The sequence below is a fragment of the Oncorhynchus nerka genome, linkage group LG12, assembly GCF_034236695.1.
Source record: "Oncorhynchus nerka isolate Pitt River linkage group LG12, Oner_Uvic_2.0, whole genome shotgun sequence".
In the NCBI taxonomy this organism is placed as follows: domain Eukaryota; kingdom Metazoa; phylum Chordata; class Actinopteri; order Salmoniformes; family Salmonidae; genus Oncorhynchus; species Oncorhynchus nerka.
The window spans coordinates 89,515,985-89,541,201 of NC_088407.1; the positions used below are offsets into that span (position 1 = coordinate 89,515,985).

Genomic DNA, 25,217 nt, shown 5'->3' on the forward strand with positions numbered 1-25,217 from the left:
TTCTAGTGTTCTACAGCAGTGTTCTAGTGTTTTACAGCAGTGTTCTAGTGTTGTACAGCAGTGTTCTAGTGTTGTACAACAGTGTTCTAGTGTTCTCCAGCAGTGTTCTAGTGTTCTACAGCAGTGTTCTAGTGTTCTACAGCAGTGTTCTAGTGTTCTACAGCAGTGTTCTAGTGTTCTACAGCAGTGTTCTAGTGTTGTACAGCAGTGTTCTAGTGTTCTACAGCAGTGTTCTAGTGTTCTACAGCAGTGTTCTAGTGTTGTACAGCAGTGTTCTAGTGTTGTACAGCAGTGTTCTAGTGTTTTACAGCAGTGTTCTAGTGTTTTACAGCAGTGTTCTAGTGTTGTACAGCAATGTTCTAGTGTTGTACAGCAGTGTTCTAGTGTTCTCCAGCAGTGTTCTAGTGTTCTACAGCAGTGTTCTAGTGTTCTACAGCAGTGTTCTAGTGTTTTACAGCAGTGTTCTAGTGTTGTACAGCAGTGTTCTAGTGTTGTACAACAGTGTTCTAGTGTTCTCCAGCAGTGTTCTAGTGTTCTACAGCAGTGTTCTAGTGTTCTACAGCAGTGTTCTAGTGTTCTACAGCAGTGTTCTAGTGTTGTACAGCAGTGTTCTAGTGTTGTACAGCAGTGTACTAGTGTTCTACAGCAGTGTTCTAGTGTTCTACAGCAGTGTTCTAGTGTTGTACAGCAGTGTTCTAGTGTTGTACAGCAGTGTACTAGTGTTCTACAACAGTGTTCTAGTGTTCTGTAGCAGTGGATCCTTACCTTTTGATGGTGCGTAGCAGGGTGGAGCGAGCCTCATTGTTGAAGGTGATGATGATGCTCGTAGGAGGAAGGTTAGCGTCATAATTCACAGAGGCACACCTACAAACAAAAATAAGCAACATTGTTTTAAAGCATTCACAACTCTGATGCATTGAACAGGCAGTTAACCCACTGTTCCTAGGTCGTCATTGAAAATAAGAATTTGTTCTTAACTGACTTGGCTAGTTAAATAAAGGTAAAATAAAAATAAAAAAAAAATAGTGTATAAAAGCCAGTGAGTGTTTGCTATCATGACAGCAAAGGACATGTGATATCATTGCAGCCCAAGGATGATGGTTGAAGGTGCAGACATTGCATGATGTACTCTCTTTATGAGAGCGTCCTTTCGAGTCGAGCCGTGTGTCTCTGATGACCTGCTCTGAGCCCAGTCAGTCTGTGTGTAGTCACCTGTAGTGTCTCTGATGACCTGCTCTGAGCCCAGGTGGTCTGTGTGTAGTCACCTGTAGTGCCGTGTGTCTCTGATGACCTGCTCTGAGCCCAGGTGGTCTGTGTGTAGTCACCTGTAGTGTCTCTGATGACCTGCTCTGAGCCCAGGTGGTCTGTGTGTAGTCACCTGTAGTGCCGTGTGTCTCTGATGACCTGCTCTGAGCCCAGGTGGTCTGTGTGTAGTCACCTGTAGTGCCGTGTGTCTCTGATGACCTGCTCTGAGCCCAGGTGGTCTGTGTGTAGTCACCTGTAGTGTCTCTGATGACCTGCTCTGAGCCCAGGTGGTCTGTGTGTAGTCACCTGTAGTGTCTCTGATGACCTGCTCTGAGCCCAGGTGGTCTGTGTGTAGTCACCTGTAGTGCCGTGTGTCTCTGATGACCTGCTCTGAGCCCAGGTGGTCTGTGTGTAGTCACCTGTAGTGTCTCTGATGACCTGCTCTGAGCCCAGGTGGTCTGTGTGTAGTCACCTGTAGTGTCTCTGATGACCTGCTCTGAGCCCAGGCAGTCTGTGTGTAGTCACCTGTAGTGTCTCTGATGACCTGCTCTGAGCCCAGGTGGTCTGTGTGTAGTCACCTGTAGTGTCTCTGATGACCTGCTCTGAGCCCAGGCAGTCTGTGTGTAGTCACCTGTAGTGTCTCTGATGACCTGCTCTGAGCCCAGGTGGTCTGTGTGTAGTCACCTGTAGTGCCGTGTGTCTCTGATGACCTGCTCTGAGCCCAGGTGGTCTGTGTGTAGTCACCTGTAGTATCTCTGATGACCTGCTCTGAGCCCAGGCAGTCTGTGTGTAGTCACCTGTAGTGTCTCTGATGACCTGCTCTGAGCCCAGGCAGTCTGTGTGTAGTCACCTGAAGTGTCTCTGATGACCTGCTCTGAGCCCAGGCGGTCTGTGTGTAGTCACCTGTAGTGTCTCTGATGACCTGCTCTGAGCCCAGGCGGTCTGTGTGTAGTCACCTGTAGTGTCTCTGATGACCTGCTCTGAGCCCAGGTGGTCTGTGTGTAGTCACCTGTAGTGTCTCTGATGACCTGCTCTGAGCCCAGGTGGTCTGTGTGTAGTCACCTGTAGTGTCTCTGATGACCTGCTCTGAGCCCAGGTGGTCTGTGTGTAGTCACCTGTAGTGCCGTGTGTCTCTGATGACCCGCTCGGAGCCGAGTCGGTCGCTCTCGGCCAGGTTGAAGGCGTGGTCTCTGTAGGGGTCGTCTCCGGCCTTCAGCTGTTTCTCCAACAGGTACGCCTTCTCATCGAAACTACCTATGAGCTGACCCTGCTGCTGCTGCTCCGCCCACGGAGACAGGGTCATCTGCAGGGGGGCAGAACAAAACACAGAGGTCAGAAGTCAGAGGTCAAAACTCAGGAAGTAGAGGTAAACAAGACAGATGGGTTACGAGTTAGAAGATTGATGTCAACACTCTGATGTCATCTTTGTCTCTCACACAGTTGATGGTGACCTTATCAACCTCATTTGAAAAGCTTAGATACTGTACCACCTGATCCATAATCTGAGACACCCAGTTAGTGATCTCTACAATGACTGAGATGTTATCTGGTCTGAGATACCCAGTTAGTGATCTCTACAATGACTGAGATGTTATCTGGTCTGAGACACCCAGTTAGTGATCTCTAGAATGACTGAGATATTATCTGGTCTGAGACACCCTGTTAGTGATCTCTAGAATGACTGAGATGTTATCTGGTCTGAGACACCCAGTTAGTGATCTCTAGAATGACTAATGTTATCTGGTCTGAGAGACCCTGTTAGTGATCTCTAGAATGACTGAGATGTTATCTGGTCTGAGACACCCTGTTAGTGATCTCTAGAATGACTAATGTTATCTGGTCTGAGACACCCAGTTAGTGATCTCTAGAATGACTGAGATGTTATATGGTCTGAGACACCCAGTTAGTGATCTCTAGAATGACTGAGATGTTATCTGGTCTGAGACACCCAGTTAGTGATCTCTAGAATGACTGAGATGTTATCTGGTCTGAGACACCCAGTTAGTGATCTCTAGAATGACTGAGATGTTATCTGGTCTGAGACACCCTGTTAGTGATCTCTAGAATGACTAATGTTATCTGGTCTGAGACACCCAGTTAGTGATCTCTAGAATGACTAATGTTATCTGGTCTGAGACACCCAGTTGGTGATGTCTAGAAGGACTGAGATGTTATCTGGTCTGAGACACCCAGTTAGTGATCTCTAGAATGACTGAGATGTTATCTGGTCTGAGACACCCAGTTAGTGATCTCTAGAATGACTAAGCGAGAGGGGAGACAGAGGAGGTGTAGGAGCGAGAGGGGAGACAGAGGAGGTGTAGGAGCGAGAGGGGAGACAGAGGAGGTGTAGGAGTGAGAGGGGAGGCAGAGGAGGTGTAGGAGCGAGAGGGGAGACAGAGGTGGTGTAGGAGCGAGAGGGGAGACAGAGGTGGTGTAGGAGCGAGAGGGGAGACAGAGGAGGTGTAGGAGTGAGAGGGGAGAGAGGAGGTGTAGGAGCGAGAGGGGAGACAGAGGTGGTGTAGGAGCGAGAGGGGAGACAGAGGAGGTGTAAGAGTGAGAGGGGAGACAGAGGAGGTGTAAGAGTGAGAGGGGAGACAGAGGAGGTGTAAGAGTGAGAGGGGAGACAGGAGGTGTAAGAGTGAGGGGAGACAGGAGGTGTTGGGGTGAGAGGGGAGACAGGAGGTGTTGGGGTGAGAGGGGAGACAGGAGACAGGAAGTGTAGGAGTGAGAGGGGAGACAGGAGGTGTAGGAGTGAGAGGGGAGACAGAGGAGGTGTAGGAGTGAGAGGGGAGACAGGAGGTGTAGGAGTGAGAGGGAAGACAGGAGGTGTAAGAGTGAGGGAGACAGGAGGTGTTGGGGTGAGGGGAGACAGGAGGTGTTGGGGTGAGAGGGGAGACAGGAGACAGGAAGTGTAGGAGTGAGAGGGGAGACAGGAGGTGTAGGAGTGAGAGGGGAGACAGGAGGTGTAGGAGTGAGAGGGGAGACAGGAGGTGTAAGAGTGAGGGGAGACAGGAGGTGTAAGAGTGAGGGGAGACAGGAGGTGTTGGGGTGAGAGGGGAGACAGGAGACAGGAAGTGTAGGAGTGAGAGGGGAGACAGGAGGTGTAGGAGTGAGAGGGGAGACAGAGGAGGTGTAGGAGTGAGAGGGGAGACAGGAGGTGTGGGAGTGAGAGGGGAGACAGGAGGTGTAGGAGTGAGAGGGGAGACAGAGGAGGTGTAGGAGTGAGAGGGGAGACAGGAGGTGTAGGAGTGAGAGGGGAGACAGGAGGTGTAGGAGTGAGAGGGGAGACAGAGGAGGTGTAAGAGTGAGAGGGGAGACAGAGGAGGTGTAAGAGTGAGAGGGGAGACAGAGGAGGTGTAAGAGTGAGAGGGGAGACAGGAGGTGTAAGAGTGAGGGGAGACAGGAGGTGTTGGGGTGAGAGGGGAGACAGGAGACAGGAAGTGTAGGAGTGAGAGGGGAGACAGGAGGTGTAGGAGTGAGAGGGGAGACAGAGGAGGTGTAGGAGTGAGAGGGGAGACAGGAGGTGTAGGAGTGAGAGGGGAGACAGGAGGTGTAAGAGTGAGGGGAGACAGGAGGTGTTGGGGTGAGGGGAGACAGGAGGTGTTGGGGTGAGAGGGGAGACAGGAGACAGGAAGTGTAGGAGTGAGAGGGGAGACAGGAGGTGTAGGAGTGAGAGGGGAGACAGGAGGTGTAGGAGTGAGAGGGGAGACAGGAGGTGTAGGAGTGAGAGGGGAGACAGGAGGTGTAAGAGTGAGGGGAGACAGGAGGTGTAAGAGTGAGGGGAGACAGGAGGTGTTGGGGTGAGAGGGGAGACAGGAGACGGGAAGTGTAGGAGTGAGAGGGGAGACAGGAGGTGTAGGAGTGAGAGGGGAGACAGAGGAGGTGTAGGAGTGAGAGGGGAGACAGGAGGTGTAGGAGTGAGAGGGGAGACAGGAGGTGTAGGAGTGAGAGGGGAGACAGGAGGTGTAGGAGTGAGAGGGGAGACAGAGGAGGTGTAGGAGTGAGAGGGGAGACAGGAGGTGTAGGAGTGAGAGGGGAGACAGGAGGTGTAGGAGTGAGAGGGGAGACAGAGGAGGTGTAGGAGTGAGAGGGGAGACAGGAGGTGTAGGAGTGAGAGGGGAGACAGAGAAGGTGTAGGAGTGAGAGGGGAGACAGAGGAGGTGTAGGAGTGAGAGGGGAGACAGAGGAGGTGTAGGAGTGAGTCCTTAAACAACAACACAGAATTTTTTTTTTTTTTTAAGTAAGAACATTTTTCTAAACTAAAGGAAAAAATATATAATAATAACGAGGCTATTTACAAGGAGTACCAGTACCAAGTCAATGTGCGGGGATACGGGTTAGTCGAGTGAGGTAATATCTAGGGATCTAAAGTCACTGTGCACAGATAATAAACAGCAGCTACTCTTCCTGGGGTTTATTATGGATCACCATTAGTTCCTGCCAAGGCAGCAGCTACTCTTCCTGGGGTTTATTATGGATCACCATTAGTTCCTGCCAAGGCAGCAGCTACTCTTCCTGGGGTTTATTATGGATCTCCATTAATTCCTGCCAAGGCAGCAGCTACTCTTCCTGGGGTTTATTATGGATCACCGTTAGTTCCTGCCAAGGCAGCAGCTACTCTTCCTGGGGTTTATTATGGATCCCTCATTAGTTCCTGCCAAGGCAGCAGCTACTCTTCCTGGGGTTTATTATGGATCACCATTAGTTCCTGCCAAGGCAGCAGCTACTCTTCCTGGGGTTTACTATGGATCCCCATTAGTTCCTGCCAAGGCAGCAGCTACTCTTCCTGGGGTTTATTATGGATCCCCATTAGTTCCTGTCAAGGCAGCAGCTACTCTTCCTGGGGTTTACCTGTTTGATGGTTCGTCGGAGGGCATAGCGAGTGTCCGGATTAGTGTCCCGCTCCATGAAAGCGGCAGCTCTACCCTTTAGCTTGGTGTGGATGTTGCCTGTAATCCATGACTTCTGGTTGGGATATGTACGTACGGTCACAGTAGGGATGACGTCGTCAATGCACTTATTAATGAAGCCAGTGACTGATGTGGTAAACTCCTCAATGTCATTGGAAGATCAGATGCCATCCCGAGAACATATTCCAGTCTGTATTAGCAAAACAATCCTGTAGCTTAGCATCCGCTTCATCGTACTACCTGTGCTACCTACCTTGTAAGGAGGAACCTGGAGGATAGAGTTATGGTCAGATATGCCAAATGGAGGGCGAGGGAGAGCTTTGTAAGAGTCTCTGTGTGTGGAGTAAAGGTGGTCAGAATTTTTTTCCCTCTGGATGCACATGTGACATGCTGGTAGAAATGAGGTCAAACAGATGTAAGTTTTCCTGCATTAATGTCCCCGGCCACTAGAAGCACCACCTCTGGATAAGCATTTTCTTGTTTCCTTATGGCCTTATACAGCTCGTTGAGTGGGGGTCTTAGTGCTGAGCGTGTGATGGTTCATCTGATAGTATAGCGGGATTTCTTATAAGCGTCAGGATTAGTGTCCCCGGCCAATAGGAGCGCAGCTTCCGGATGAGCATGTTCCTGTTTCCTTATGATCTTATACAGCTGGTTGAGCAACGTCTTAGTGCCAGCATCAGTTTGTGGTGGTAAATAGACAACTATGAAGATGAAAACTCCATTGGTAAAATAGTGTGGTCTAGAGCTTATCATAAGGTACTCTACCTCAGGCGAGCAAAAACTTGAGTTAAACTTCTTGATACTACCCAACCCGCATGCGGGAGCGTAATCATCACCTCAAACTAATTAGCATCACGCAGCGGACATAAATATCCCTAGAAAATGTTCCTATTCATGAAAATCACAAATGAAATATATTGAGACACAGCTTAGCCTTTTGTTAATCACACTGTCATCTCAGATTTTCTAAATATGCTTTACAGCCAACGCTAGACAAGCATTTGTGTAAGTTATTCATAGCCTAGCCTAGCATTATGCCTTGCTAGCAGCAGGCAACATTTTCACAAAATAAGAAAAGCAATCAAATTACATCATTTACCTTTGAAGAACTTCGGATGTTTTCACTCAGGAGACTCCCAGTTAGATAGCAAATGTTCCTTTTTTCCAAAAATATTATTTTTGTAGGCGAAATAGCTCCCGTTTGTTCTTCACGTTTGGCTGAGAAATCGACCGGAAAATGCGGTCACTACAACGCCAAACTTTTTTCCAAATTAGCTCCATAATATCGACAGAAACATGGCAAACGTTGTTTAGAATCCTCAAGGTGTTTTTCACATATCTATTCGATAATATATCCGTCGGGACAATTGGTTTCTCATAAGAAGCGATTGGAAAAATGGCTACCTCAGTACTTTACGCAAGATTTTCTGCGGGAGCCATCATGTGACCACTTGCTCAATGTGGTCCCTTACGGCTATTCTTCAACATAAATGCGTAAAAAGACGCCACAATGCTGTAGACACCTTGGGGAATACGTAGAAAACGTAAGCTCATTCGTAGCCCATTCACAGCCATATAAGGAGTCATTGGCATGCAGCGCTTTCAAAATATGGGGCACTTCCTGATTGGATTTTTATCTGGGTTTCGCCTGTAACATCAGTTCTGTTGCACTCACAGAGAATATCTTTGCAGTTTTGGAAACGTTAGAGTGTTTTCTATCCAAAGCTGTCAATTATATGCATAGTCAAGCATCTTGTCGTGACAAAATATCCCGTTTAAAACGGGAACGTATTTTATCCAAAAATGAAAATACTGCCCCCTAGTTACAAAAGGTTCATATTAGAGATCACAGCACCAGCTATTGTTGACAAAGAGACACCCACCACCACCCCTGATCTTACCGCAGGCAGCTGTTCTGTCCTGCCGATGGAAAACCCAGCTAACTGTATATTATCCATACAGCCACGACTCGCTGAAACGCAAAAAAACTTCTTTTTTTTAAACCCAGCAAAAAATTAAATTAAAAAATAGCACAATTGGTCAGGAGCCCTCCGGCGCCATGTTTTTTCTTGAGTGATGTTTAAAATGTTCGCTCTTGGATGGATATAAACAACAACATACATAGTGTACAAAACATTAAGAACAGCTGCTCTTTCCATGACATAGACTGACCGGGTGAAAGCTATGATCCCTAGTTGAGGTCACTTGTTAAATCCACTTCAATCAGTGTGGATGAAGGGGAGGAGACAGGTGGTTAATGAAGGATTTTTAAGCTTTGAGACAATAGAGACATGGATTGTCTGTGCCATTCAGAGGGTGAATGGGCAGGACATTAATATTTATGTGTCTTTGAACGGGGTTTGGTAGTAGGTGCCAGGCGTACCGGTTTGAGTTTGTCAAGCACTGCAACGCTGCAGGGTTTTTCACGATTAAACAGTTTCCCATGTGTATGAAGAATTGTCCACCCACCCAAAGGACATCCAGCCAACTTCACACAACTGTGGGAAGCATTGGAGTCGACATGGGGCCAGCATCCCTGTGGAACGCTCTCGACACCTTGTAGAGTCCATGTCCTTCAGAAACTATTCACACCCCTTGACTTTTTCCAAATGTTGTTGTGTTACAGATGGAATTTAAAATGGATCAAATAGCGACATTGACATGTCTTGAGTCAATAAGTATTCAACTCCTTTGTTATGCCAAGCCTACATACGTTCAGGAGTAAAAATGTGCTCAACAAGTCACATAATAAGTTGCATGGACTTACAGAATTACCTGTAAGGTCCCACAGTTGATCATCAGTTAATTTCATTTAGCCTGACACTGCAACACTTAGCAACCGGACGTGCAAGCCCAAACGTGCACAAAGTTGTGGCAAAAACCCACATGACTGATTTAAAATGTTTCACTAGCAGGATTCGAGTCTCTGCAGTAACTAGTAGTCAATCTAGCAGGATAAATGGTTTCTCTAGCAGGGTAAACGGTTTCTCTAGCAGGATACACAGTTTCTCTAGCAGGGTAAAGGGTTTCTCTAGCAGGGTAAAGGGTTTCTCTAGCAGGGTAAACGGTTTCTCTAGCAGGGTAAACGGTTTCTCTAGCAGGGTAAACGGTTTCTCTAGCAGGGTAAACGGTTTCTCTAGCAGGGTAAACGGTTTCTCTAGCAGGGTAAACGGTTTCTCTAGCAGGGTAAACGGTTTCTCTAACAGGGTAAACGGTTTCTCTAGCAGGATACACGGTTTCTCTAGCAGGGTAAACGGTTTCTCTAGCAGGGTAAACGGTTTCTCTAGCAGGGTAAACGGTTTCTCTAGCAGGGTAAACGGTTTCTCTAGCAGGGTAAACGGTTTCTCTAGCAGGGTAAACGGTTTCTCTAGCAGGGTAAACGGTTTCTCTAGCAGGGTAACCGGTTTCTCTAGCAGGGTAAACGGTTTCTCTAGCAGGGTAAACGGTTTCTCTAGCAGGGTAAACGGTTTCTCTAGCAGGGTAAACGGTTTCTCTAGCAGGGTAAACGGTTTCTCTAGCAGGGTAAACGGTTTCTCTAGCAGGGTAAACGGTTTCTCTAGCAGGGTAAACGGTTTCTCTAGCAGGGTAAACGGTTTCTCTAGCAGGGTAAACGGTTTCTCTAGCAGGGTAAACGGTTTCTCTAGCAGGGTAAAGGGTTTCTCTAGCAGGGTAAACTGTTTCTCTAGCAGGGTAAACGGTTTCTCTAGCAGGGTAAAGGGTTTCTCTAGCAGGGTAAAGGGTTTCTCTAGCAGGGTAAACGGCTTCTCTAGCAGGGTAAACGGCTTCTCTAGCAGGGTAAACGGCTTCTCTAGCAGGGTAAACGGTTTCTCTAGCAGGGTAAACGGTTTCTCTAGCAGGATAAACGGTTTCTCTAGCAGGATTCAAGTCTCTGTTGTAACTAATAGTCATTCCCAGTGGTAGAGGACATACAGAGACCCATTCAGTCACAAACAAGACAAACACCATTCTGATTCAATAAGCATCTACACATTCAGTCACATACAGCGTGGAGCAGGACCAGATATGGGAGGTTGAGCTCATGGAAAAATTCAGATAATGTAGCGTTGCAAAGGAGATTGTTCCGCAGAGCAAACAAAAAACAGTGCTGTAATGTAATTTTGAGTTATGATAACATCACTGAATCGAATTTATTACCATGGTTACAGAACATAGAGAGAGAGAAAGAGAGAGAGAGAAAGAGAGAGAGAGACAGAGAGAGAGAGAGACAGAGAGAGAGACAGAGAGAGACAGAGAGAGACAGAGAGAGACAGAGAGAGACAGAGAGAAAGTAAGAGAGAAAGAGAGAGAGAGACAGAGAGAGAGAGACAGAGACAGAGAGAGACAGAGACAGAGAGACAGAGAGACAGACAGAGAGAGAGACAGAGAGAGAGAGAGAGGCAGAGAGAGAGGCAGAGAGAGAGAGAGACAGAGACAGAGAGACAGAGAGACAGACAGAGAGAGAGAGACAGAGACAGAGAGAGAGAGAGACAGAGAGAAAGTAAGAGAGAAAGAGAGAGAGAGACAGAGAGAGAGACAGAGACAGAGAGAGACAGAGACAGAGAGACAGAGAGACAGACAGAGAGAGAGACAGAGAGAGAGAGAGAGGCAGAGAGAGAGGCAGAGAGAGAGAGAGACAGAGACAGAGACAGAGAGAAAGTAAGAGAGGAGAGTGGGTTAAGTGTTATATGTCCAACCCTTGTTTGTTTCTTGTGTCTAATTGGACTAAAAGGTCTAGCCTGGTTGCCATGGTATTGTGATTAGGGTCACATTACCTGGGAGAGGGCCAGGGTGAAAACCATCTGAATACACACAGCGTGACTACCACAGCTCTGAGAAACTCAGGGGGGTAAACCTCTGAGCTCTAACTCTGTATAGAACACCACAGGCCAATGCTTTCATCAACTCAAACTTCATTTTTTTCTTCATTTTTTTTGAGCAATTTGGAAGCCACAACAAAAATGGCATCCTCAAAAATGAAAACTATTAAGTTATACACTACCGTCCAAAAGTTTGGGGTCACTTAGAAATGTCCTTGTTTTTTTTGTTTTTTTAAAGAAAACCCCTTTTTTTGGCCATTAAAATAACATCAAATTGATCAGAAATACAGTGTAGACATTGTTAATGTTGTAAATGACTACTGTAGCTGGAAAACGACAGATCTTTTTTCAATTAAATATCTACATAGGTGTACAGAGGTCCATTATCAGCAACCATCACTCCTGTGTTCCAATGACACGTTGTGTTAGCTAATCCAAGTTTATCATTAGAAAACCCTTTTGAAATTATGTTAGCATAATTCCCCGAGAGGTGCGGGGAATTGAACCCTGGTCTTCGGTGGGGAGAGGGGTGACCTGTCCGTGCTGGGGGGGTTACTGCTTGATCACGGGCTCTTACATCCACTTTATTTAAGTGTATAAAGGGTGTTTTTTCTTTTGTCAATTTCAAGTCACCATTGAATCTCTTTTTTTTGTGTTTTTTTTTTACAGTGTGGCTGTGTGGGTACAAATGTAAACGAAATGTACGATCTTACTGCCTTTCCTGTTTCTAATCTGTCAAAATAAAGCATTCAAAACAAAGGTGGAATTCCACCAAAAATATTCTCAATATACCCTTATCATCAATCAATACTTGGGCTAATAATAATTTGCATTCCCAAACCATTGATTGTATGAGAAACTGCTCTAACCGCCCGGCTGCTCTTAACCGCCCGGCTGCCTGCTCTGCTCTTAACCGCCCGGCTGCCTGCTCTTAACCGCCCGGCTGCCTGCTCTTAACCGCCCGGCTGCCTGCTCTTAACCGCTCGGCTGCCTGCTCTTAACCGCTAGGCTGCCTGCTCTTAACCGCTAGGCTGCCTGCTCTTAACCGCTCGGCTGCCTGCTCTTAACCGCTCGGCTGCCTGCTCTTAACCGCTCGGCTGCCTGCTCTTAACCGCTCGGCTGCCTGCTCTTAACCCTTCGGCTGCCTGCTCTTAACCGCTCGGCCGACTGCTCTTAACCCTTCGGCCGCCTGCTCTTAACCGCTCGGCCGACTGCTCTTAACCCTTCGGCTGCCTGCTCTTAACCGCTAGGCTGCCTGCTCTTAACCGCTAGGCTGCCTGCTCTTAACCGCTAGGCTGCCTGCTCTTAACCGCTCGGCTGCCTGCTCTTAACCGCTAGGCTGCCTGCTCTTAACCGCTCGGCTGCCTGCTCGGCTGCCTGCTCCTAACCGCTCGGCTGCATGCTCTTAACCCTTCGGCTGCCTGCTCTTAACCGCTCGGCTGCCTGCTCTTAACCGCCCGGCTGCCTGCTCTTAACCGCTAGGCTGCCTGCTCTTAACCGCTCGGCCGACTGCTCTTAACCCTTCGGCTGCCTGCTCTTAACCGCTAGGCTGCCTGCTCTTAACCGCTAGGCTGCCTGCTCTTAACCGCTCGGCTGCCTGCTCTTAACCGCTAGGCTGCCTGCTCTTAACCGCTCGGCTGCCTGCTCGGCTGCCTGCTCCTAACCGCTCGGCTGCATGCTCTTAACCCTTCGGCTGCCTGCTCTTAACCGCTCGGCTGCCTGCTCTTAACCGCCCGGCTGCCTGCTCTTAACCGCTAGGCTGCCTACTCTTAACCGCTAGGCTGCCTGCTCTTAACCGCTCGGCTGCATGCTCTTAACCGCTAGGCTGCCTGCTCGGCTGCCTGCTCTTAACCGCTCGGCTGCATGCTCTTAACCCTTCGGCTGCCTGCTCTTAACCGCTAGGCTGCCTGCTCTTAACCGCTAGGCTGCCTGCTCTTAACCGCTAGGCTGCCTGCTCTTAACCGCTCGGCTGCCTGCTCTTAACCGCTAGGCTGCCTGCTCGGCTGCCTGCTCTTAACCGCTCGGCTGCATGCTGTTAACCCTTCGGCTGCCTGCTCTTAACCGCTAGGCTGCCTGCTCTTAACCGCTAGGCTGCCTGCTCTTAACCGCTCGGCTGCCTGCTCTTAACCGCTAGGCTGCCTGCTCTTAACCGCTCGGCTGCATGCTCTTAACCCTTCGGCTGCCTGCTCTTAACCGCTCGGCTGCCTGCTCTTAACCGCCCGGCTGCCTGCTCTTAACCGCTAGGCTGCCTGCTCTTAACCGCTAGGCTGCCTGCTCTTAACCGCTAGGCTGCCTGCTCTTAACCGCTCGGCTGCCTGCTCTTAACCGCTCGGCTGCCTGCTCTTAACCGCTCGGCTGCCTGCTCTTAACCGCTCGGCTGCCTGCTCTTAACCGCTAGGCTGCCTGCTCTTAACCGCTAGGCTGCCTGCTCTTAACCGCTAGGCTGCCTGCTCTTAACCGCTCGGCTGCCTGCTCTTAACCGCTAGGCTGCCTGCTCTTAACCGCTCGGCTGCCTGCTCGGCTGCCTGCTCTTAACCGCTCGGCTGCATGCTCTTAACCCTTCGGCTGCCTGCTCTTAACCGCTAGGCTGCCTGCTCTTAACCGCTAGGCTGCCTGCTCTTAACCGCTAGGCTGCATGCAGTCCCCAAGAACCACTGTGGGTGTTTCAGAGTACTACATTTCTGTTTTAAAACACAAACATCAGATCTCAGTTTAGGTAAAATACTTTACTTGGTTTCATTACACAATCATGGTGTTTTGAGACTTTCTATTTTAACAGTGCAGGCAAGGAGCCATGATGTGGCCAAGACATTACTCATCATGAGTGATGTCATGAACCCTGGTTGTGGAGGGCAACTGTTGCCATGGAAGTTATGGAACCACACAGAGAAAGAGGGGGAGAGAGCGAGACATGGGGAAAACCAGGCTCCTGTACCATGCTTTACTGAGATGCTCTCATGGAAAGTTTAGGGTTGGGTTAGGTGTTACGTTAGGGTTGGGTTAGGTGTTAGGGTTGGGTTAGGGGTTAGGGTTGGGTTAGGGGTTAGGGTTGGGTTGGGTTAGGTGTTAGGGTTGGGTTAGGGGTTAGGTTAGGTGTTAGGGTTGGGTTGGGTTAGGTGTTAGGGTTGGGTTGGGTTAGGTGTTAGGGTTGGGTTAGGTGTTAGGGTTGGGGTTGGGTTAGGGTTGGGTTAGGGTTAGGGTTAAGGTTGGGTTAGGTGTTAGGGTTGGGTTAGGTGTTAGGGTTGGGGTTGGGTTAGGTGTTAGGGTTAGGTGTTAGGGTTGGGGTTGGGGTTGGGGTTGGGTTAGGTGTTACTTTAGGGTTGGGTTAGGTGTTAGGGTTGGGTTAGGTGTTACGTTGGGGTTGGGGTTGGGTGTTAGGGTTAGGTGTTGGGGTTAGGTGTTGGGGTTAGGTGTTGGGGTTAGGTGTTACGTTGGGGTTGGGTTAGGTGTTGGGTTAGGGTTAGGTGTTACTTTAGGGTTGGGTTAGGTGTTAGGGTTAGGTGTTAGGGTTAGGTGTTAGGGTTAGGTGTTGGGGTTAGGTGTTACGTTGGGGTTGGGTTAGGTATTAGGGTTAGGTGTTGGGTGTTACTTTAGGGTTGGGTTAGGGTTATTTATCATAGACATCCATAGCCAGAGGGCTATTTGCATGTGAGCATATCCTGGAATGCACCTTGGATAATGTTTATTTTTTTTAAATAAAATTGAATGTATGTTGGTATTCTTTTATTATTTCTACATTTTAACAGATACATTATGCATTTCAAATTAGGCTGCTACTCAAAAGAAAAGAAAAAACTAAGAAATACATAGAAATTGTAATAAATCAAATATACAGATTTTAATAAATAAAACATTCAGTATAAACAGGAAAATAAAAAATCAGTTGGCCTCCACCCCCATTCTCCCGTCCTATTCCCCCAACCTCCCGTCCTATTCCCCCAACCTCCCGTCCTATTCCCCCAACCTCCCGTCCTATTCCCCCAACCTCCCGTCCTATTCCACCAACCCCACCCAGCCAACATGTCTCCACCCCAACCTCCCGTCCTATTCCGCCAACCTCCCATCCTATTCCGCCAACCTCCCATCCTATTCCGCCAACCTCCCATCCTATTCCGCCAACCCCACCCAGCCAACATGTCTCCACCCCAACCTCCCATCCTATTCCGCCAACCTCCCATCCTATTCCGCCAACCTCCCATCCTATTCCGCCAACCTCCCATCCTATTCCGCCATCCTCCCATCCTATTCCGCCAACCTCCCATCCTATTCCCCCAACCTCCCATCCTATTCCCCCAACCTCCCATCCTATTCCGCCAACCTCCCATCCTATTCCGCCAACCTCCCATCCTATTCCGCCAACCTCCCATCCTATTCCGCCAACCTCCCATCCTATTCCGCCAACCCCACCCAGCCAACATGTCTCCACCCCAACCTCCCATCCTATTCCCCCAACCTCCCATCCTATTCCGCCAACCCCCCATCCTATTCCGCCAACCTCCCATCCTATTCCGCCAACCTCCCATCCTATTCCGCCAACACCACCCAGCCAACATGTCTCCACCCCAACCTCCCATCCTATTCCACCAACACCACCCAGCCAACATGTCTCCACCCCAACCTCCCATCCTATTCCGCCAACCTCCCATCCTATTCCGCCAACCTCCCATCCTATTCCCCCAACCTCCCATCCTATTCCCCCAACCTCCCATCCTATTCCCCCAACCTCCCATCCTATTCCCCCAACCTCCCATCCTATTCCCCCAACACCACCCAGCCAACATGTCTCCACCCCAACCTCCCATCCTATTCCCCCAACCCCACCCAGCCAACATGTCTCCACCCCAATCTCCCATCCTATTCCCCCAACATGTCTCTACCCCCAACCTCCCATTCCCCCACCCAGCCAACATGTCTCCACCCCAACCTCCCATTCCCCACCCAGCCAACATGTCTCCACCCCAACCTCCCATCCTATTCCCCCAACCTCCCATCCTATTCCCCCAACCTCCCATCCTATTCCCCCAACCAGCCAACATGTCTCCACCCCAACCCCCATCCTATTCCCCCAACCTCCCATCCTATTCCCCCAACCTCCCATCCTATTCCCCCAACCTCCCATCCTATTCCCCCAACCAGCCAACATGTCTCCACCCCAACACCCCATCCTATTCCCCCAACCTCCCATCCTATTCCACCAACCTCCCATCCTATTCCACCAACCTCCCATCCTATTCCCCCAACCTCCCATCCTATTCCCCCAACCTCCCATCCTATTCTCCCATCCTATTCCCCCAACCTCCCATCCTATTCCCCCAACCTCCCATCCTATTCCCCCAACCTCCCATCCTATTCCCCCAACCTCCCATCCTATTCCCCCAACCAGCCAACATGTCTCCACCCCAACCTCCCATCCTATTCCCCCAACCTCCCATCCTATTCCCCCAACCTCCCATCCTATTCCCCCAACCTCCCATCCTATTCTCCCATCCTATTCCCCCAACCTCCCATCCTATTCCCCCAACCTCCCATCCTATTCCCCCAACCAGCCAACATGTCTCCACCCCAACCTCCCATCCTATTCCCCCAACCTCCCATCCTATTCCCCCAACCAGCCAACATGTCTCCACCCCAACCCCCCATCCTATTCCCCCAACCTCCCATCCTATTCCCCCAACCTCCCATCCTATTCTCCCATCCTATTCCCCCAACCTCCCATCCTATTCCCCCAACCTCCCATCCTATTCCCCCAACCTCCCATCCTATTCTCCCATCCTATTCCCCCAACCTCCCATCCTATTCCCCCAACCAGCCAACATGTCTCCACCCCAACCCCCCATCCTATTCCCCCAACCTCCCATCCTATTCCCCCAACCTCCCATCCTATTCTCCCATCCTATTCCCCCAACCTCCCATCCTATTCCCCCAACCTCCCATCCTATTCCCCCAACCTCCCATCCTATTCCCCCAACCAGCCAACATGTCTCCACCCCATCCTCCCATCCTATTCCCCCAACCTCCCATCCTATTCCCCCAACCTCCCATCCTATTCCCCCAACCAGCCAACATGTCTCCACCCCAACCTCCCATCCTATTCCCCCAACATGTCTCTACCCCCAACCTCCCATTCCCCCAACCAGCCAACATGTCTCCACCCCAACCTCCCATTCCCCCAACCAGCCAACATGTCTCCACCCCAACCTCCCATCCTATTCCCCCAACCTCCCATCCTATTCCCCCAACCTCCCATCCTATTCCCCCAACCAGCCAACATGTCTCCACCCCAACCTCCCATCCTATTCCCCCAACCTCCCATCCTATTCCCCCAACCAGCCAACATGTCTCCACCCCAACCTCCCATCCTATTCCCCCAACATGTCTCTACCCCCAACCTCCCATTCCCCCAACCAGCCAACATGTCTCCACCCCAACCTCCCATTCCCCCAACCAGCCAACATGTCTCCACCCCAACCTCCCATCCTATTCCCCCAACCTCCCATCCTATTCCCCCAACCTCCCATCCTATTCCCCCAACCAGCCAACATGTCTCCACCCCAACCTCCCATCCTATTCCCCCAACATGTCTCTACCCCCAACCTCCCATTCCCCCAACCAGCCAACATGTCTCCACCCCAACCTCCCATCCTATTCCCCCAACATGTCTCTACCCCCAACCTCCCATTCCCCCAACCAGCCAACATGTCTCCACCCCGGCTTGGCAGTGCTGCCTGCCAGCAGTAATCTTCTCTGATTGATTGAGAGATTCAAGGGGCTTATACTCATGGACTTCAAAATGAACTTTGTAACTTTGCCCCAGAAGCATTTAGCTGCAGGACCCTCCCACATCACAGCTGCCCACTGCACTGAGACTAGGAAACACTGTCACCACTCATAAAGCCATGATTATCGAGAATTTCAATAAGCAAATATCTATGGCTGGCCATGCTTTCCACCTGGCTACCCCAACCCTGGCCAACAGCTCTGCACCCCCCCCCCACAGCAACTGGCCCAAGCCCCCCCCCCCCGCTTCTCCTTCACCCAAATCCAGACAGCTGATGTTCTGAAAGAGCTACCAAATCTGGATCCCTACAAATCAGCTGGGTCAGACAATCTGGACCCTCTATTCTTAAAATTATCCGCCGCCGTTGTTGCAACCTCTAACCTCTCTTCCGTATAGTCTGAGATTCCTAAAGATTGGAAAGTGGACGGCATCATCCCCCTCTTCAAAAGGGGGAGACACTCTTGACCCAAACTGTTCCAAGCCTATATCCATCATGCCCTGCCTTTCTAAATTCTTCGATAGCCAAGTGAACAAACAGACCATTTCGAATACCACCGTACCTTCTCTGCTATGCAATCTGGTTTCCGAGCTTGTCACGGGTGCACCTCAGCCACGCTCTAAGTCCTAAACGATATCATAACCACCATCAATAAGAGACAATACTGTGCAGCCATCTTCATCGACCTTGCCAAGGCTTTCAACTCTGTCAATCACCACATTCTTATTGGCAGACTCAACAGCCTTGGTTTCTCTAATGATTGCCTCGCCTGGTTCACCAACTACTTCTCAGACAGAGTTCAGTGTGTCAAATTGGAGGGCCTGTTTTCCGGACCTCTGGCAGTCTCTATGGAGGTGCCACGGGGTTCAATTCTTGGGCCGACTCTCTCCTCTGTATATATCAACAATGTTGCTCTTGCTGCAGGTGATTCTTTGATCCACCTCTATGCAGATGACACCATTCTGTATACATCTGGCCCTTCTCTGGACACTGTGTTAACAACCCTCCAAACGAGCTACAATGCCATAAAACTCTCCTTCCGTGGCCTCCAACTGCTCTTAAATGCTAGTAAAACGATCATCACTACTCTGGACGGTTCTGACTTAGAATATGTGGACAACTATAAATACCTAGGTGTCTGGCTAGACTGTAAACTCTCCTTCCAGACTCACATTAAGCATCTCCAATCCAAAGTTAAATCTAGAATCGGCTTCCTATTTCGCAGCAAAGCCTCCTTCACTCATGCTGCCAAACATACCCTCGTAAAACTGACTATCCTACCGATCCTTGACTTCGGTGACGTCATTTACAAAATACCCTCCAACACTCTACTCAGCAAATTGGATGCAGCCTATCACAGTGCCATCTGTTTTGTCACCAAAGCCCCATATACTACCCACCACTGTGACCAGTATGCTCTCGTTGTCTGGTCCTCGCTACATATTCTTCGACAAACCCACTGGCTCCAGGTCATCTATAAAGCTCCGCCTTATCTTAGCTCACTGTTCACCAGAGCAACACCCACCCGTAGCACGTGCTCCAGCAGGTATATTTCACTGGTCATCTCCAAAGCCAGCACCTCCTTTGACTGCCTTTCCTTCCAGTTCTCTGCTGCCGCCAATGACTGGAATGAACTGCAAAAATCACTGAAGCTGGAGACATATCTCCCTCACGAACTTTAAGCGTAAGCTGTCAGAGCAGCTTGCCGATCGCTGCAGCTGTATACAGCCCATCTGGAAATATCCCATTCAACCAACTACCTACCTCATCAGGGTAGCCTAGTGGTTAGAGTGTTGTACTAATAACCGCAAGGTTGCAAGTTCAAACCCCCGAGCTGACAAGGTACAAATCTGTAGTTCTGCCCCTGAACAGGCAGTTAACCCACTGTTCCTAGGCCGTCATTGAAAATAAGAATTTGTTCTTAACCTGCCTGGTAAAATAAAAAATATTGTTTTTCTGCTATTTTACACACCAGTATTCCTACTTGCACATCCTCATCTGCACAAATACTCCTCCAGTGTTGATTGCTAAATTATAAATATTTCGCCACTACTGACCTATTTATTGCCTTACCTCCTTACTCCATTTGCACACACTGTATATAGACTCTCTATTGTGTTATTGACTGTACGTTTGTTTATCCCATGTGTAACTCTGTGTTGTTTTCTGTCGCACTGCTTTGCTTTGTCTTGGCCAGGTCGCAGCTGTAAATGAGAACTTGTTCTCAACTGGCCTACCTGGTTAAATAAAGGTGAAATAAAAAAATATGAAGTAATGTACCTACTGATTTAGGGGACATATTGACCAGTTGGGAGTTGGGGCCAATCCCATCGTAAAACGTTTCCTTGGTGTTAAATACAGTTTGTGAACCAATTTAAAATGTATAAATTGATTGTTCGGATTATGAGATTAGAGCGCAGTACATTACTGTCTACTTTGAGAAACAGACGCCTCACAAGTCCTCAACTGGCAGCTTCATTAAATAGTACCCCCAAAACACCAGTCTCAACGTCAACAGTGAAGAGGCGACTCCGGGATGCTGGCCTTCTTGGCAGAGTTGCAAAGAAGAAGCCATATCTCAGACTGGTCAATAAAAATTGGCAAAATAAATAAAGATTGGCAAAAGAACACAGACACTGGACAGAGGAACTCTGTCTAGAAGGCCAGCATCCCGGAGTCGCCTCTTCACTGTTGACGTTGAGACTGGTGTTTTGCGGGGTACTATTTAATGAAGCTGCCAGTTAAGGACTTGTGAGGTGTCTGTTTCTCAAACTAAACACTAATGTACTTGTCCTCTTGCTCAGTTGTGCACCGGGGCCTCCCGCTCTTTCTATTCTGGTTAGAGACAGTTTGAAGTGTTCTGTGAAGAGAGTAATAGACAGCATTGCTCAAGATCTTCAGATTCTTGGCAATGTTTCACATGGAATAGCTTTCATTTCTCAGAACAAGAATAGACTGACGAGTTTCAGAAGAAAGGTCTTAGTTTCTGGCCATTTTGAGCCTGTAATCGAACCCACAGATGCTGATGCTCCAGATACTCAACTAGTCTACAGAAAGACAGTTTTATTGCTTCTGTAATCAGAACAACAGTATTCAGCTGTGGCAACATAATTGCGAAAGGGTTTTCTAATGATCCTTTTGAAATTATAAACTTGGATTAGCTAACACAACGTGCCATTGGAACACAGGAGTGATGGCTGCTGGTAATGGGCCTCTGTACGCCTATGTAGATATTCCATTGGAACACAGGAGTGATGGCTGCTGGTAATGGGCCTCTGTACGCCTATGTAGATATTCCATTGGAACACAGGAGTGATGGTTGCTGATAATGGGCCTCTGTACTCCTATGTAGATATTCCATTGGAACACAGGAGTGATGGTTGCTGATAATGGGACTCTGTACGCCTATGTAGATATTCCATTAAAAATCTGCCATTTCCAGCTACAATAGTCATTTACAACATTAACAATGTCTACACTTTATTTCTGATCAATTTGCTGTTATTTCAATGGACCACAAATGTGCTTTTCTTTCAAAAACAAGGACATTTCTACGCTCATTTATACGCTCTAACACAGATCAGATCAGTTATATACGCTCCAACACAGATCAGATCAGTTATATACGCTCCAACACAGATCAGATCAATTATATACGCTCTAACACAGATCAGATCAGTTATATACGCTCCAACACAGATCAGATCAATTATATACGCTCTAACACAGATCAGATCAGTTATATACGCTCTAACACAGATCAGATCAGTTATATACGCTCTAACACAGATCAGATCAGTTATATACGCTCTAACACAGATCAGATCAGTTATATACGCTCTAACACAGATCAGATCAGTTATATACGCTCTAACACAGATCAGTTATATACGCTCTAACACAGATCAGTTATATACGCTCTAACACAGATCAGATCAGTTATATACGCTCTAACACAGATCAGATCAGTTATATACGCTCTAACACAGATCAGATCAGTTATATACGCTCTAACACAGATCAGATCAGTTATATACGCTCTAACACAGATCAGATCAGTTATATACGCTCTAACACAGATCAGATCAGTTATATACGCTCTAACACAGATCAGATCAGTTATATACGCTCTAACACAGATCAGATCAGTTATATACGCTCTAAGGCCCCGTTTACACTTTGATGTGTTTCGCAGGACGTCATCTTCAGAGTCTTGCCCCGCCAGGACAAAATGTAGTGTTTGTAACACCGGATGGAGGAGAGTGTCTCTCGTCAGAAATCACATTTATTTTAGAAGATCGAGACAGGATAAATATATTGTCTCAGTTGGAAAATTCACCACATATTTTCAACATCCTGTTCTTCAATGGACTCTGGCTGTACGACACGCAGAGTTAGATTCGTTTTTAAGTATCTGGTGTCAGTCTCGCAACCGAGCCTTCAACCGTAAGGGGGCATTGCGTTGTGGATGTCCCCTCATTGAAATGCATCACATCCGGCGCAACAGATGAAAAATAATCAGTGGTGTAAAGTACTTAAGTCAAAATACTTTAAAGTACTACTTAAGGAGTTTTTTTTGGGGGGGGGGTATCTGTAAATACTTTAAAGTACTACTTAAGGAGTTTTTTTTTGGGGGGGGGTATCTGTAAATACTTTAAAGTACTACTTAAGGAGTTTTTTTGGGGGGGGGGGGTATCTGTACTTTACTAATTATATTTTTGACAACTTTTACTTCACTACATTTCTCAAGAAAATAATGTACTTTTTACTCCATACATTTCCCCCTGACACCCAAAAAGTACTCGTTACATTTGGAATGTTTAGCAGGACAAGAAAATGGTCCAATTCACACACTTATCAAGAGAACATCCCTGGTCATCCCTACTGCCTCTGATCTGGTGGACTCACTAAACAGAGAACATCCCTGGTCATCCCTACTGCCTCTGATCTGGTGGACTCACTCAACAGAGAACATCCCTGGTCATCCCTACTGCCTCTGATCTGGTGGACTCACTAAACAGAGAACATCCCTGGTCATCACTACTGCCTCTGATCTGGTGGACTCACTCAACAGAGAACATCCCTGGTCATCCCTGCTGCCTCTGATCTGGAGGACTCACTAAACAGAGAACATCCCTGGTCATCCCTACTGCCTCTGATCTGGTGGACTCACTAAACAGAGAACATCCCTGGTCATCACTACTGCCTCTGATCTGGTGGACTCACTAAACAGAGAACATCCCTGGTCATCCCTGCTGCCTCTGATCTGGAGGACTCACTAAACAGAGAACATCCCTGGTCCTCCCTACTGCCTCTGATCTGGTGGACTCACTAAACAGAGAACATCCCTGGTCATCTTTACTGCCTCTGATCTGGAGGACTCACTAAACACAAATGCTTCATTTGTAAATGATGTCAGTGTTGGAGTGTGCCCCTGGCTATCTGTAATGATGTCTGAGTGTTGGAGTGTTCCCCTGGCTATCTGTAAATGATGTCTGAGTGTTGGAGTGTGCCCCTGGCTATCTGTAAATGATGTCTGAGTGTTGGAGTGTTCCCCTGGCTATCTGTAAATGATGTCTGAGTGTTGGAGTGTTCCCCTGGCTATCTGTAAATGATGTCTGAGTGTTGGAGTGTTCCCCTGGCTATCTGTAAATGATGTCTGAGTGTTGGAGTGTTCCCCTGGCTATCTGTAAATGATGTCTGAGTGTTGGAGTGTTCCCCTGGCTATCTGTAAATGATGTCTGAGTGTTGGAGTGTTCCCCTGGCTATCTGTAAATGATGTCTGAGGGTTGGAGTGTTCCCCTGGCTATCTGTAAATGATGTCTGAGGGTTGGAGTGTTCCCCTGGCTATCTGTAAATATATATATAAAAAAAGAAAAGGGTATTGTCTGGTTCTCTTAATATGAGATTTATACTTTTGATACTTAAGTATATTTTTTAAATTACATTTACATTTGATATTTAAGTATATTTAAAATCAAATATTTTTAGACTTAAACTCAAGTAGTATTTTACATTCAACTTTTACTTGAGTCATTTTCTATTAAGGTATCTTGACTTTTACTCAAGTATGACGACGGCGCACTTGTTCCACCACTGAAAATAATGCAATAAAAATGCGGTAGCAGAAATATCATATTTAGAGTTCAAATTCATTATAGGAAATGGACCACAGCGTCGACGCACAGGTTCTCTGCGCTCAACACAAATATTAGACTCAGTGAGGTGGTGGGTGAGCAGCAACAGAGATAACCCACTGTGCATCAACATGCAACACACACTCCCCTGCAGCAGCACAGCCACAGCTAGCCGCTTCCCTACCCCTTCTATCTCTCTCTCGGTTCTCCGTCTCTCCCATCACGCTTCTCTGCTTTCCTCTCAATATGTCACTCACAATCAACGGAATGGTCCTGTCGTCTCCGTGGATCTCCAGCCTCCCGCCGTCGGCATGTCTCCTGATGTCCGCGACGCGGTGCTGCGAGTCTGAGGATGAGTGCGGTTTATTGTCCTGCCACAGGTAATAAAATGTTCCCAGGATCCACGCTACGGTCAAGATAGCGATGGCGTTGGCCCGTATCCTGCGCATTGTGAGCCCATAAGGAGAAGTCTGTCCTGAAACCCCGAGGTGGTTAATCTCCGGTTCAGGTTCGCTTGGTGGTTCTTTTGGAACCGGAGACGGAGCTGGAAGAGAGGTGCGCAAAAAGTGCTTCTCCGGATATGGCTCGCACCGCAGCAAACAGCCTCACCGGTAACGAGCTATTCCGATAGAGAGAGCGAACAGTCTCTCTGCTTGACTGGAATTTGCGCATTCACAGAGCTGTGCGCGGTCCTAGCGCCGTGAAATTCCTTCCGAGGTGTCATTTCTGGCTGATGCACACAGCAGATCTTCTCACTGTCTTTAGCTGGATTACGCACGTGCGTTCTCAGTTTTGTTTCTGTTAGAATAGAACACTCTACTGATTATGTAAATATAATGGATAGACCAATAGCGTGCATGGGTAAAATCGCTGGGCCCCACAAGCCATATTACAACCTATGTGTTGTGATAATTGCTTGTTTGCTCTATAACCTGTTAGTTCATATGCCTTGATACCTTGATATATAGGGCCTAAGGCCAGAGACAGTAAGACACAGTGATATATAGGGCCTAAGGCCCGAGACAGTAAGAAGACACAGTGATATATAGGGCCTAAGGCCCGAGAGTAAGAAGACACCGTGATATATAGGGCCTAAGGCCCGAGACAGTAAGAAGACACCGTGATATATAGGGCCTAAGGCCCGAGACAGTAAGAAGACACAGTGATATATAGGGCCTAAGGCCCGAGACAGTAAGAAGACACAGTGATATATAGGGCCTAAGGCCCGAGACAGTAAGAAGACACCGTGATATATAGGGCCTAAGGCCCGAGACAGTAAGAAGACACAGTGATATATAGGGCCTAAGGCCCGAGACAGTAAGAAGACAC

At 48.2% G+C, this 25,217-nt stretch overlaps 1 protein-coding gene across 1 annotated transcript in view; it reads right to left on the reverse strand.

Annotated features, from left to right (window-relative positions):
* The window catches only part of galnt16 (UDP-N-acetyl-alpha-D-galactosamine:polypeptide N-acetylgalactosaminyltransferase 16), a 92,400-nt gene extending 67,773 nt beyond the window's left edge, over positions 1 to 24,627 (reverse strand). The window contains exons 1-3 of the mRNA XM_065025947.1: positions 24,146 to 24,627; positions 2,361 to 2,548; positions 766 to 864 (exon numbers count right to left, since the gene is read on the reverse strand). Coding sequence (XP_064882019.1) covers positions 766 to 864; positions 2,361 to 2,548; positions 24,146 to 24,337 — 479 coding nt within the window. The 5' untranslated portion in view covers positions 24,338 to 24,627. The remainder of the gene's footprint in view (positions 1 to 765; positions 865 to 2,360; positions 2,549 to 24,145) is intronic.
* Positions 24,628 to 25,217: the final 590 nt, after the last annotated feature.